Source organism: Hevea brasiliensis, chromosome 4, assembly GCF_030052815.1.
Source record: "Hevea brasiliensis isolate MT/VB/25A 57/8 chromosome 4, ASM3005281v1, whole genome shotgun sequence".
NCBI lineage: Eukaryota > Viridiplantae > Streptophyta > Magnoliopsida > Malpighiales > Euphorbiaceae > Hevea > Hevea brasiliensis.
The window spans coordinates 108,684,572-108,699,632 of NC_079496.1; the positions used below are offsets into that span (position 1 = coordinate 108,684,572).

General features: G+C 34.4%; 2 protein-coding genes across 7 annotated transcripts; one reads left to right on the forward strand and one right to left on the reverse strand.

The window, feature by feature from the left end:
• The first annotated feature begins 548 nt into the window (after positions 1 to 548).
• Positions 549 to 5,122, forward strand: LOC110659418 (protein phosphatase 2C 50). 6 transcript variants are annotated; one of them, XM_021817340.2, is made up of 7 exons: positions 549 to 821; positions 885 to 979; positions 1,371 to 1,423; positions 1,618 to 2,654; positions 2,762 to 3,079; positions 3,178 to 3,283; positions 4,399 to 5,122. In XM_021817340.2, the coding sequence occupies exons 4-7, from the start codon at positions 1,767 to 1,769 to the stop codon at positions 4,731 to 4,733; spliced, it is 1,647 nt and encodes a 548-aa protein (XP_021673032.2). In that variant the 5' UTR covers positions 549 to 821; positions 885 to 979; positions 1,371 to 1,423; positions 1,618 to 1,766; the 3' UTR covers positions 4,734 to 5,122. The 6 variants fall into 6 exon arrangements, with proteins under 6 accessions (XP_021673032.2, XP_021673033.2, XP_058001837.1 ...); XM_021817341.2 differs by having other exon boundaries at positions 919 to 979; XM_058145854.1 differs by having other exon boundaries at positions 549 to 979.
• A 65-nt stretch (positions 5,123 to 5,187) lies between these two features.
• Positions 5,188 to 11,277, reverse strand: LOC110659417 (aminopeptidase M1). The gene is made up of 19 exons (XM_021817337.2): positions 10,967 to 11,277; positions 10,732 to 10,877; positions 10,539 to 10,641; positions 10,246 to 10,432; positions 10,068 to 10,161; positions 9,757 to 9,910; positions 9,543 to 9,647; positions 9,337 to 9,453; positions 9,127 to 9,240; positions 8,385 to 8,567; positions 7,931 to 8,207; positions 7,724 to 7,845; positions 7,540 to 7,637; positions 6,529 to 6,706; positions 6,338 to 6,452; positions 6,174 to 6,241; positions 6,001 to 6,075; positions 5,789 to 5,866; positions 5,188 to 5,613 (listed from the first exon to the last, which is right to left on the reverse strand). Exons 1-19 carry the CDS (start codon positions 11,171 to 11,173, stop codon positions 5,428 to 5,430), a joined length of 2,607 nt encoding a protein of 868 aa, XP_021673029.2. The 5' UTR covers positions 11,174 to 11,277; the 3' UTR covers positions 5,188 to 5,427.
• Positions 11,278 to 15,061: the final 3,784 nt, after the last annotated feature.

Consider the following 15,061-nt stretch of genomic DNA (forward strand, 5'->3'; position numbering starts at 1 on the left):
AAATTATTAATTAGCTCTCAATTTTAAAAGCATTTTAAAATTTTGTAAAAATTAAAATAGATTGAAAATTTGCTAAAAAAAATCTTTACTTGTAAGTTTTTTTATAATTTTACCTCATACTAAAAGAATTATCAATCAAATATATACTTTTTAACTCTTATTAATTATACCTTATTACAGTGTGATGTGACATTTTCGTGGTAGTGATGTGGATGATTTTGTTAATTGTGAGGTAGAATTAATAAGAGTTAAAAAATTTAAGATTTAATTAATAATTTTTATAATATAAATAAAATAATAAAAATTTAAAAAATATAAATATTTTTTGCAGTTATCCCTATATAAATTAACTCTGACTTCTATTAAAAAAGTTTAATAACTTGTTTAATTAGTTTAATTTTTCCTAAATTTTATTATGAATTAGCATTTAAGTTTTATTTTTTAGAAGTTAAGGTATGAATGAACTTTTTAAATAAAATTTAAGAGTTATAATGTACTTTCTACTAAAAAAACCCATAAAATGGGTGAAAAAAGTACTATGGATTGGAGGATGAAAAAGAAGCAGCTGGATGGGTGGAGATGATTTAATATGCCCTTCTCCATTTGACACCTGTTCATCCCTGTCACTGACTTTACATTGTCTTTTTCTAATTTTTTTTTTCTCTTTTCATTTTCCTTTGCAATGTTAATTTTTATTTTCTGCTCCACTCCCTTTCTAAACGCCCAGATATGATTAAATATATGATTATTAAATATAGTAATGAAAGAAAAGAATCAAGAAAGTCTTCAGTGATCACACTAGAGGTGTTAATTTTTAAATGGTAAGCAAACCCCTCAATATCTTGTTTCTAGATTCTCTTTAATGATCTTTCCATGGCTTTCAGAATTTAGAAAGAAAGGCAATTTTTTGTTCTGAAGGACATGAAGATAGAAAGGAGAGGGAAAAGGAATGCTTTCTTACAGTTGACAAAAGTATCAGGTAGTGACTCTTTTTCTTGCTTCTGTTTCTTTTATGGTTTCTACTCTTTCTTTGTAGATTAATTGTGATAATTACAAGAAAGAGACGCAGAAGGAGAGGTTGAGGGTGAGAGTGAATTTACAAGAGGCTGAGATGCGTTGCCTCAGATCCAGGGAACTCAAGAAAACATGTGAAAATTAGTGCTATCTTTTTAAGTTTTTCTTGTGATTCTTGCGACTTCAGCTTTCTTGGGTTCTTTTTCATGACTCTTTTTTCTTCATCTTTCTTGTGTTTTAAGATAAGGGGTTGGTTGCATATTTAGTTTAATTTTTCTGTTCAAATATTTTTCGAAATTCTGTTGTATTTTTTGTGGATTTAAAGTTACTTTCTGGCTGTTTCTCTTTCATCGTAGTTGATGGAAGTAGTTAGAGAAGAGTCTGGAGAAGAAGAAGCTGATAAAGCCAAGTAGGTGTAGTTTATACCTTTGTTACTTATTAGAGCTGTAATTTCCACAAATGGAAGTTTGGGTCTATTCTTGTTGACTGGATCTGATTATACATTTTTCTTTCACCACCTTTTGAGATTTGGCTTACCCAAATCTTGCATCTTCCGAATTTGCTTCCTGATTTAGTAATATCGAGTTTTCTTTTTTTTTTAAGGCATGGAAAATCTTCTTCTAAATCCTGCTCTTCACATTCCAAAATCGTTCTTGATGAGAGGAGTTGATCATTTAGTTGAACAATGACCGGTTGTATGATTTTAGACGAGTCAGAGGGTAACCTTTTGTACTTCTCAGATAAGGATTTTGATGGAGGAGATGTCTCCGACGGTTGCAGTGCCCATTAGAGTAGGTAATTCAGTCTGTGAAAACCCAAACATAGATACCCATTTGGATATCGCCAGACTTAAGTTGATGGCAGACAAGGCTGGCTTTTTATCGGACTCTGTGACTAAGGTTTCTGCTGTTGGCAACAATGGTTGTAATTGTGGTGATTTGGATAATGAAGTTAGTGATACAGCTGTTGCAGTTCCAGAAGAGGACAAGGGGGGAGGAGCTTCTTTCTTGGATATGATCTTCGAAAATAAAAGCAACTGGGTGGTTAGCGATGATGTGATAAACCAGCAAAATGAAGAAGATGATTCCTTTTCCTTGGAGGGTGATCCTATTCTTGATAGTTCTTGTTCTCTTTCAGTGGCTAGTGAGACTAGCAGCTTATGTGGAGAGGATTTCATTGGTTTTGAAGCCATCTCTGAGATAGGAACGCCATGTTCTGTGGATACTGGGAAGAGCATTTGCAGTGTTGATATTATTGCTAATGCCACCGATTTGGAGTCAAATGTTGACACAGAGGTTGTGAGAGATTCTGTTTCTGTTGAAGTGAGCCTTGAGGAAGAGATTGGAGATGGATCTGATCCAAAGCCATCTGCAGTTGTGCTAAAGTTGGCTTTGGGCAAAGGAGTGAGCGGAACAGTCACACGCAGTGTTTTTGAGGTGGATTATGTGCCCCTTTGGGGAGTTACATCTATATGTGGAAGGAGACCTGAGATGGAAGATGCAGTTGCAATCGTGCCTCATTTTCTAAAAATTCCTATTCAAATGCTAATTGGTGACCGGGTGCTTGATGGTATGAGCAAGTATATAACTCACCAGACTGCTCATTTCTTTGGAGTTTATGATGGTCATGGAGGCTCACAGGTAACATTTCTTTTTTCTTCCTTATTAGTTTCTTCTTATCAACAAATCATGTATATTTTCTTCCTTCTGCAAATGAACATCCGAAATGAGTTTTGTGCGTTGCTTAGGTTGCAAATTATTGTCGCGATCATATCCATTCTGCTTTGGCTGAGGAGGGAGAATTCATTAAGAATGGCCTGAGTGATGGAAGTATAAAAGATAGTTGCCAAGAGCAGTGGAAAAAAATATTCACCAATTGTTTTCTTAAGGTAGATGCTGAAGTTGGAGGAAAAGGCAGCGCTGAACCCGTTGCCCCTGAAACTGTTGGTTCAACTGCTGTTGTTGCCATTATTTGTTCATCCCACATTATAGTGGCGAACTGTGGAGACTCACGAGCAGTTCTATATCGTGGGAAAGAACCTATGGCTTTATCAGTGGATCATAAAGTAAGAGGCCTTCAAAACTATAAAGCCTGCTTCTTCTGTTAACAGTTGAGTAGGGAAGCTAATGGTCACTTGTTTCATCCTGTTTGTGTTTGTTTCAGCCAAATCGGGAAGATGAATATGCAAGGATAGAAGCAGCTGGAGGCAAAGTTATACAATGGAATGGGCATCGTGTCTTTGGCGTTCTTGCAATGTCGAGGTCAATCGGTATGTGTTCCATACCATTATCCTTGTTTTCTTATGTTCAAGTTTAACCACAGCATCATCAACTTCTGTCACCAGGATTCTTTTATTTGTAAGTTATTGTCATGTTCTTGATGCCTAATCTGAAAGTTCTAAATGCAGAAAGAGTACATTCAATTTGCATGGACTTTACTTGAGGTGTTGTCTGATGACCATTGTGTCATAGGCTCGTAGCTGTCTATTCTCCTTACCATTGTTTTAACATGTGATGTGATGAGAAAACAATTCTGTTTTCCACTTGCTGCCCATGAGATGATTGTACATTGTCTGTCATCATAAATTTTAAAATTTGGTTTTAGGTAAGGGATTAGGACCTCCAGAAATGTACCTGAGCCTTAAAAGATTCTTTCTTTGACTATGTCATCAAAGACGAGTTAACAGAAAAATCCCGAGTATACACTGTAAAGATAAGTAATGCTACCATCAATGTTTGCTTATAAAACCTTGCATTTTGCAATGTGGGAAAAAGTATATTTCTTTTCTTATAGTTCGATGATGGTTTGTTTGATATTGAGAGTTGAGATGCTTACATGCCAACCTGCGTGAGCAATGAATTCAATATATCAACAACAACAACAACAGTTAAGTCACAATCCCAAACTAGGTGAGGTTAACTATATAGATCCTTTTTCACCGTTCATTGTTCACTAAATGAATTCAATATATCAATTGGATTAAATTCATTTTGACCTGCTCCAACCCAAAAATGATCAGTTGATGGGGACATTCCTTTCTTCTCATCGAGTGCTATAGAACTGATTGTTCTGACATTCCTTTCTTTTCAAACAATTCATGCAAGGGACATGTTATTTGTGTTTTGGATTTTCGAAAACCATTTACTTTGTGACGTGTGTGTCTGTATTTGACGAATATATACAAAAGACAATCGGCTGAGCTTCATTATGCTGGTAACATATCTTTGTAGCTTTCTCATCTGAATATATCACTGCATTTGTTCACAATGTTTTGTCAGTGTGTGGAATAGTCCTGACTCTGCATGTAAATTTGTTGGGATTCGATTATGATTAATGAAGTGGATCATATAGTTAAAACTTTAAAAATACCTTACCCGAATGCAGGTGATAGATATTTGAAACCATGTATTATTCCAGAACCAGAAGTTATGTTTGTTCCTCGGGCAAAAGACGATGAATGCCTGATTCTGGCTAGTGATGGTCTATGGGATGTCATGTCAAATGAAGAGGCGTGCGATCTAGCTCGGAGACGAATTCTTGTCTGGCATAAAAGGAATGGTGCTGCAGTTCCCTCCTCAAGGGGTGAGGGAATTGATCCTGCAGCTCAGGCAGCAGCCGAATACCTCTCAAACCGTGCTCTTCAAAAAGGAAGCAAAGACAACATCACGGTCATTGTGGTGGATCTGAAAGCTCAAAGGAAGCTCAAGAGCAAAACATGACAGTTCCTTTATATTTCCTTAAAGCAGCTCTTCAATTTGTTAAATTTCATGTGGTACGATAAAATTTTCGCCCATCCGCTTTTCATATGGGCGTTATGACTACCTGGATGTGCTATAGAACGCGCGCCATCGTATAACTCATTCATTGATTTGAATGATTCACGCCATCCTTATGTAAATGTTTTAGCTATTTGTTTTAGGGATTAGGAGATTGTCATTTACATGCTTCGACATTATGAGCTGATGTATTCATTGTGCCTCCGAGTTTAAAGAGGCTCTGCGAGGTATTTACTTCCTATCATTTTAATTGCATGGTTCTTGTAAAGGAAATACCACATCAGTTGTTATATGATGAAGTAGAATAAGGATGATTTCCACATTCTGTTAAACACCAGGTCTGCTCTGTTAGACACCAAGTTTGCCTCTATATCTCAAAACTTCTTGTAAATCCATGTTGAGAAACAGACCTGATTGTCATTTACTGAAAACACATGCAAACTCAAAGGTTAGACAATAATGCAGGAGAAAGATTAAACATTGAACCATACAGATTAAAGAGCACAGGCTCAAGATCCATGATATATTTGTTGTGATGAAGGATTGCTAATGCGTGCATATCCACAATCACATACAATTTTTATTTTGGCAGCTTGTTTTAAAGAAACCGAAAACTTCCTGGAAAGAAACTGCATCCTTAGTATTTCCTCTCTGCTAATTCTTTCACTGCCTCGGCCAGTTGCTTCTCATTCTGAATGCTCTGAACCCACTTTGCATTAATGTTGACACGCTCAATGCTCTGCTTCAAGGTTCTAACAATTGAAGGCTTGGTGCGGCTTGCAAAGAAATCCTCTACTTCCTTGGCCTTCTCAAATGAAGCAAACTACAGAAAGAGGACAATGTTAAAGGAAAAACATTATTAATGATTTCTCTTTTGCATTTTCAGGAGACCAAAGAATTTATGCACAGAAAACCAAAAGCAGAAGTCGATAACTCAACCAAAAGCAGAAGTCAATAACTCAAGAAACAAATAATAACACACAGGAAAGGAAGCTAACCGGTGAGACAACTGCACTGATGAAGCGAGTTATTAAAAATCCAGAACCCCAAGTTTTTGAAATGTGATCCCACTTATCCTGTATTCCAATAATTTAAATGTTTTTAACTTTAATATTAAAAAAAATGAAAAAAAAAAGAAGAACAATTGCAGGCGATGAACTAGTATTTATATCTTCGAGGACAATGTCTTCAACGCTTTTATAGGCATTACCTTCAGCCATGTCCAAGCTGTTTCCCGTCCTTCCTTAGAAACAGCAAGTCCAAAAACAGCATCTTGACTCCGAACCTTAGATCAAGTAAACTTAGGATCATTATGCTTCAAGAGACTCAATTTAAATGTTATCATTGACATCAATAAGGTGAATATAAAAAACTCTACTCTACCTCAGAAGACAACACAAAGTTAAGAACTTCAAGAACTATATTGGGGTCTGGACAAGATGCCAATGAACCTGTGCAAGGCATTCATATATGGATAAATAATTACCAGAAGAGAACTCATTAGATTCATATATTCTAAAAAAAATTCATAAAAGATTTATCATTACTCAGAATGCGAGTCTTCTCCTGGCTTAGATCAGTCTCCCTATAGACTCTCAGGAGAGATTCATAACCCGATCTATTTGAAGTGCTAACTCTCTGCATTACTGCCACATATGCTGCCTGCACCCATTGTCCATAACATTAGGGGCTTGTAAGTAGATAACACTGATATTTAATAGATATATTACTTAACAACCTTTCTTATATCAGGTGGAAGGAGTGGTGTATTTCTGTCATCTACAAATGCATGAAATCTCCTACTTGCTTCATTTAATGTCAGATCATGTCCAAACACAGCAAGGGCAGTCAAAATTTCTCCTCTCAACATTGAATCAAGATGGCTTTCACCTTGTTTAGGGTCCCAACCAAGCTTCCTGTAAATAAAATTCAAACAATGGAATAGGATGGAACACAAAAGTGTTAGAACAGAAAGAGCCTGTTTGGTATTATGGTTCAAATATGCTTTTTGGAAAATCACTATTTTACATTCCTTAAAGGAAAAAAAAAAAAGTTTAGCTATTTAGATTTCTCATGACTAAAACATGTCAAATTTAACTTAAAATCAATTTTTAATAGCCTATAACTAATACATTTAAGGGGGTGCATTTTTCAACAAACAACTCCAACAATGATGCCAAACAGACTAAAAAAACATGATGTTGCTGAAAAGCTTGCTTTTTGAACATAGAAAATAGGAAATTCTTGCTATTTGGGCTACCATATACCTGATAAATCTTTACTCATGAAGGTCTGGTATAACTCAATATTTTGCTATCATCATGTCAAGAGTACCTTCAGTCCTAAATCCTGTTGCAATTTTATAACCCCTCTACCTAATTTATTGCCAATAACTTAATGCAATAAATGCCAACATACTATATCTTGGGGAAGAAGTTTTCCACAAAAAACTTGAAAACAGTTCACAGCAACTATTTCAAGAAAGGAATTGAACTTCGTATGTGTTTTCTATCTCTTTTAGTATGATATTTGCATTTTTTTGAAAACCCAGCATCATTTTTACAAATTTGCCACTTGGTATTACATACAATTCTTAAAAGCAAGAGAGTAATAGTCACAAAATCTTATGACCTACTTAAAATTGAAATGAAATAATAATAATAATAATAATAATAATAATAATAATAATAATAATAATTGACCCAAAAAAAATAGTAATGTGCTAGAAATTGTTGACAAAATAACTTACTCTGCAGAATATTGGAAAAGATTAATAAAAAATTGGTTAATGTAATCCAATAATTCAGGGGCTGCATCTGCTGCAATCCTTGTAACTTTGTAACTTATCTGTGAACAGTGGGAAGTAAAATTAGGATTAATAGAATTCTATCTGAAAAAAAAAAGTACAAATAAGATCCAAAGGTGAAGATTACCGTAATCAAGTTAGAGAGCACAGTATACTCAAGTTCCTCCCTGTAAGCACCCATCAGAGTAAGCAACAAGACCAAAGACTGGTGACGAGCCATGCAAAGGGCAAATGAATCATCCAAAATGCCTGTCAAAAGGTACAACAAGTTGTTAACTTCTCTCCTTAAAAAATCAAAGAGGTAAGCAAGTGCAAGCCAATTCATCCTATTTACCAAATCTGTCTGTTTCAGTCAAATATTTCTTCTCTATGGCATATCTAAGTCTAGCTGCAAGATCCTCGTCATATTTCACCCTATAGAAACCGGTTTGATGTACATTAAGTTTTACCCAAGCACTTCTGATGTCTGCAAGACTGGCTTCCTTAGCATCAAGAGTTTCAGATTTTGTTTGCAATAAGAAATTCTTCTTCACATCATATGAGCCACAGCATAAAGTTATTGGGACAATCCACTGTCCATCTCCATGGGAACCACTTGACAAGAATTGTGACTGCCATTTATTACATTAACTTGTAAGAGAGTACTGTAAATTATCATGAAACTGAAACGAATATAAATGCCAGAGACCACTACACATTCAAACTAGAGGATGTAATTTCAAAGCTTAAATATATTATAGATCAAACATTGATAGAAAGAAGCATGCGTCCAGCAGAAAAAAGAAGACCTGTTCAAATTCCAATTTCTGATCTTTAAGTTTGACAGATACAACAGGGTATCCCTTTTGCCTCGTCCATGAATTCATTAGCTTGTTCACAGGCTCACCAGATCCTTCCTCAAGGGCAGCCCACAAGTGTTCTGTCTTTGCGTTTGAGTAAGCATATTTTTTGATGTATGCAGCAAGAGACCTCTGATATCATAAGATCAAGTGTAACAAGCCATGTTAACTTTACAAAAAGAGGTAACTGAACTTGTAAAGTGACAAAGAAAGACTCAGAGAGAGTAGAACAGAATAGTCTCAAAAGGGCAATAAGAACTAAGAAGACACACAATTATGGCAGTCACAATATCAAAATTTCTCAACAAAGCAGCTATGACTATGCATGTTAGTATCATAAATGGATTTAGTAATCATTGATTATCATGAAGAAATAATGTCAGAATCCCTAATTCATAGTATGTGATTCCCATTCACATAAATCCAGGAGATTATTAATTAGAAAAGCAACTAATGATTTTACTCTTCTAAGCAACGTCTTGCAAAAAACAAAATAGGTAAAGCTTATTAAAAGGATCCGGACAGTAACAGTAAGATCACCACATATCATTTTAACAGTTCTCTCTCTCTCTCTCTCTCTCTCTCTCTCTCTCTCTCTCTCTGAGTGAATGAATATGCGTAATATAATGACATAAACAAAGTTACTCTAATGATGAAGAAATTTTGACTCAGATGATATTAGAGCACAAACCTGAAAGCATTCAGCACCAAGATAGCTTTGCAGCATTCGGATAACAGAGGCACCTTTTCTATAGCTTATAGCATCAAATATTTCATCAATCTCAGAAGCATGATTTATCTCAACCTGAAAAAAACAAAAGAAATTGATACTTCTATATGCCATAAATAAATGATACTTCTATTTATGTATGAAAATGAAACCTAATCTTTGTACATTTACCTCAATCGGATGGGATTCTTCAAGGCCATCAAGCCTAAGACCTTCAGTAGTTTCATCAAGAAATTGAGTCCATATCTTCCATTCTGGAAACAAGCTATCAGCTGCCAGATAGCTCACCTGCACAAATAAAATTCCTTTATATATAAAATGTTAAACGAGATGTCCTGAACAAGTGTGAGAGTAGACTTGATAATCAAACAATATACCCATGTTGCAAAACCCTCATTAAGCCATAAATGCGTCCACCATTCCATCGTTACAAGATTGCCGAACCACTGATGTGCCAGCTCATGTGCAACAACAGTAGCAACCTTCACAGCAGCCAAACAAATATTAGTAATTAATCATCCCATATTGTCAATCATACATATGCAAAAGTCAATTTTGGTGGTCAAACCAGTAGTTAAGAATTGTACATACTCTCTGCTTGTTAGCTGCAGCAGAATGCTTATCGTCAAAGAGCAGAGCTGTCTCACGATATGTAACTAAGCCATAATTCTCCATTGCCCCAGCAGCAAAGTCAGGGATTGCAATCATATCCAACTTGGGAAGAGGATATTGAACAGAAAAATATCTGCATAACGTGGAATGTAATATAATTCTAAATGTCCATTAAAACTGCACATGAAGTAATATTGAAAATGAGTATTGATTTACACCCATCTGATTCAAACTGGATGACTGTGGAAAATGATCAATGCACTGAGCAAATAAGTGATGATAAAACATACTCTTTATATAATTCAAGTGTCTTCACAGCCACATGCAATGCAAAATTCCCTTGATTTGCCTTTCCAACTTGACAATACACTCGAACTTTGATCCCTGTGTAGATTTTGTAGAATACAAAAAATCAGAACAAAGGTTGTACTATCATTAACAAACAATTTAATGGGTGTAAAATGGTACCGTCAGATGTGTGATCTTCAACATAATCAAACAAACCAACGACCACAGCTACCAAATAAGTAGACATGATAGGTGTTTCCTGATACGAAACAGTCTTCAGAGGTCCATCCACCTTCTCCTCTACAATTGGCATATTTGAAAGTGACACCAATTCAGATGGCACATCCAAAGTTATCTTGAATTTAGCCTGCAAAACAAACATTCAATGCCACTAAATAACAAAAATACAAATAAAAAGAATCGGAAAATGCAAAAGAGTAATACGAAAGCAAGAACATAATCCTGAGACAGACCTTGCAAGCGGGCTCGTCCCAACATGGAAAACATCTCCTAGCATCGGCTGGCTCAAACTGAGTAACTGCCATATTCTTCTTCTCACCTTGATGCTCATAAGTACTGAAAAAAAAAAGAAAACAAAAAACAAAAACTAATGAAAAAATTTTAAATTGAACAAGTGGGATTATGGAATTTAACAAGTTATCGTACCTTTTGTAAAATCCCTTCATTTTGTCGTTCAAAACTCCGTCGAACTGAATAGTGAGAACTCCCACCCCAATTGGAAGTGTCTCAGCAAACTCCAGCACCAGAATCTCATCTGCTTCCACTAAATCAACTTTCACAGGCTCAAACACCTGATTGAAAATGGAAATTAGTTCCAGTTGAAATAAATTTCGAATCTTAAGTAAAAGCTACGAGTTGTTTAGATCGAGCGAATGAATACCTTAGAGGAGGTGAAGAAAACGGAGCCGGAGTTGACGGAGAGGTCGGCGGCGTTTAGGACAATAAATTTGGTATCGGTAACGATGTCGAGGTCGATAGAGACAGAACCGGCGAATGTGCAGGCGGAAAGGTCGGGTTTCAGGCGGATGTCGTAGCGTTTAGGCACGGCAAATTTCGGGAGGTGAGGCTGGCCTTTGAATTGATCCATTTCTATTCGAGAGTTTGAGAAAATGAATCAGATGAGCCTGAGAGTAAAGATGACTGGAAATTTATAGAAATGTATTGGGCAGGGCTGTGCACGGTTAGTGAATCTCGGATTGAATTCCAATAAACTAATAAAAATTGTATGAAGGTGAAATTATTTGGGTATTTTAATTTAATTTTAATATTTTATTAAAAATTATATTAAAATTATATTAAATTAAAATTAAATTTATATATATATTTTTTAGATGTATCATATATTTTTAATATAATTATATAAATTATTATGAATTAAATATAATTTAATATTATATTTTATTTATTTATATTTTTTAAATATTTTTAATTATAAATATATTAAATTATCTTATAATTTATTATACATATATATGTTAATTCATAATTATATATAATTAACATAATCGATAAATAATTAAAATATATATCATGTGATATATTTATACTATTATATTATATATGCACATTATATTTGAGGATTATATGATATAGAAATAGTTAAAAGATATAAATATATTATATAATATATTATGTATTAATAATTTAATTTAAAATTTAAATGCTAATTTAAATATTATTTTTTTAAAAAAATAATTACATAAAATTATTTCAAAAATAAAAAATTGAATCGAAATTATACCAAATCAAATAGGAATTGAAGAACAAAAAACTGTAACAAATCGAAACTGAAACAATGAAGGATCGAATTGAAATTATGCCGAAATTTTGGTTCAACTTTGATTATGATGCAATCTCTGAATCGAATCAAAATCACACACCTCTAATATTGGGAATAAGCTTCTTCACTTTGAGCTCTACTCTCTCATACGACATTGTTACAACAAGAGCTGGGTTTAATTAAGGCTATAAATGAACCATGTTGTTCACAAGTTGCTTAAAATTCGGCTCAATCAAGTTTGAATTCTGCAGTATTCAACTCATTAAAATTTATTTACAAACTCGTGAGCTAATAATAAAACATTATTCTATTTTTTATATAATAAATATTTATTATTTTATTTATAAATATTTAAAAATAATATATTATTTAAAACTATAATATAATAAATATATAAATTTTTTTAGTTATTTGTAATTTAAATTTAATTTCTTCTATAAAAATTAAATTACTTTTATACGATAGTTAATTAAAACTTCATAGTTTGAACTTTATAACCATAAATCTATACATTAGGGTCGTAAATGAGTTGAACTACTCATAAATTACTTAAGACTTAGTTCGATAAAAACTCAATTAGGCTCAACTCATTTAGAGTTCATTTTTTAAACGAGTCAAACTTAAACTTATTAATATTCGATCAGAGCTCAACTCGAGCTTGAAAAAATTTTGATAAATTAAGTCTAAACACTTCAAAACTCGACTTAGCTCAACTCATTTACATACTTAAGTTTAAGAAAGAAATTTTACTTTTTTCCATTTATAAGCAAAATATGAGTAGATAAGAGTTTTCTTTATCTGGGTTTTGTGAGGAAACGAGAAAATGAACTGAATAAAGTTCTCTCTTATTGATTAACTGCACTAAGAAGGGTATTTACACAAGTAATATATATGCCAGCTGGCTAAATTAAATAAACTAACTAATCTCTACCTTGGTGCTCCCCCCCCCCCCCCCCCCCAACCCTTCAACTTGGATCTGGTGGAAGAATGTCCAGTAGAGACAACTTGGAAATTAAACGAGAATAAGCAGGAGTACACAAAGGCTTGGTAAACATATCAGCCAGCTGAGAAACTAAAGAAACATGAGATGGAATCACAAAGCCTTTTTGTAATTGATCTCGGACAATATGACAATCTATCTCCAAATGCTTAGTGCGCTCATGGAAGATTGGATTACTAGCAATGTGTAATGCTGCCTTATTGTCACAGTAGAAAGGGATGGGAAGCTTAATAGAAACTTGAAGATCATGAAGCACATAAGTGATCCACAAGAGCTCACACACAGTAGCAACCATGGCATGATACTCTGCCTCAGCAGATGAATTGGAAATAGTGGCCTGCTTCTTAGTTTCCACGAAATAAGAGCACCCCCAAAGAATACATAATATCCTGTTAATGACTTTTTACTAAATGTACAGGAAGCCTAATCCGCATCACAAAAAGTGGACAATTAAAGATCATTAGAGACAGGGAAAAATAAACATTTAAAGGAACAAAACTTTAGGTATTTGACAACATGAAGAGCTACTATCCAACGAGGCATTCGAGGAGTAGACATAAACTGGCTAAGGTGTTGAACTGCATAGTTGATATTTGGCCTGGTAAGATTAACATACAATAGGCGTCCCACCAATCTTCTAAACTGATTCGAATCAGGCAAAAGATCCCCTGAGTTAGGAGAAAGATGCAAGGCAGTAAGCAAAGGACTAGTAATAGCCTTGGCATTAGACTAACTAGTGTCTTGAATTAGATCCAAAATAAATTTTCTTTGACTGACAATAGAGCCCATATCTGAACGTGCCACTTCAAGACCAAGGAAATACTTAAGTGGACCAAGATCATTAATTGTGAATTTATCATGAAGTGCCTTTTTTACAGAAGTAATAGCAGTTGTGGAAGTGCCTGTAACTATCACATCATTAATATATATAAGTAAAGCAAAAAATTCATCATTCACAGATCTTGTAAATAAACAATGATCATGTTGAGACTGAATAAATCCCAATGAATGAAGAAAAGTTGTAAATTTAATGTTCCATTGTCAAGATGCTTGCTTGAGACCATAAAAGGACCACTTGAGTAAGCAAACCTGACCAGGTAAGGCTTTATCATAGCCTTAAGGTGGTCACATATACACCTCTTCATCTAAGAAACCATGCAAAAATGCATTATTAATATGCTGAAAAATAGGTCAACACTTAGCAGTAGCAAGAGCTATAAAAATTCTAATAGTACCCATTTTAGCAACTGGGAAAAATCTATCATTATAATCAACACCCTCAATTTGATTATACCCCTTAGCTATTAACCTGGCTTTCAGTCTATCCATTTCACTAGAGGGCTTGCATTTAACCTTGTAAACCCACTTTGATCCAATTGTTTTTTTTTTTTTTTTTTTTTCCTTTAGGAAGCTCAGTCAACACCCAAGTCTCATTTTTTTCAAGGGCTTGCAACTCTTGTTGCATAGCTTATACCCACCTAGCATCAGTAGATGCCTGAAAATATACGCTTGGTTCAAATACAGTTGACACATTATGTACAAAAGATTTATAAGCTGGGTTAAAAGCAATGGAAGGAAAAAATATACCTGAGGTGGACTGATCTGATGTAGCAGTAGAAGAGGAGTGTGTTACTGCCATATGCACAAAATCATTCAGCCAAGAAGGTTTAGTAGTATGTCTAGTGGATTTCTTACGAGGAATAAAAGGTATGACAGTTGGAGAAACAACAAGGGAAGAAGGATGTGAAGAAGAAGGAATAGTGGTAGAAGAAAACAAATAAGGAGAATTAGAAGTGTTATTTGCATGAGGAACAAAGTCCTGAGACTAAAAGGAAGACTCTGATATAGGAATAGGAAGAGAAGGAGAATCTACAAAAGCAAAAAAACTGAAAAGGAAAAACATTCTCATAGAATAAAGCATCTCTATTGACAAAGAAAGAATTTGCTTCTAAATCATACAACTTGTAAGCTTCATTGGTCAAAGAACAACCCATGAACATAGCTTTGATGGATCTTTGGGAAAACTTACTCTTAGAAGGTGTAAATTTTTTGCAAAACACAAGCAGCCAAAGGTTTTCAAGGAATCATATGCTGGCAGCTTATGGTGAATGATTTTATAAGGTGTCTTACCTCCTAACTTCTTGACAGGGAGTCTATTAACAATGTATGTGGTAGTTAAGATGCATTCTGACCAA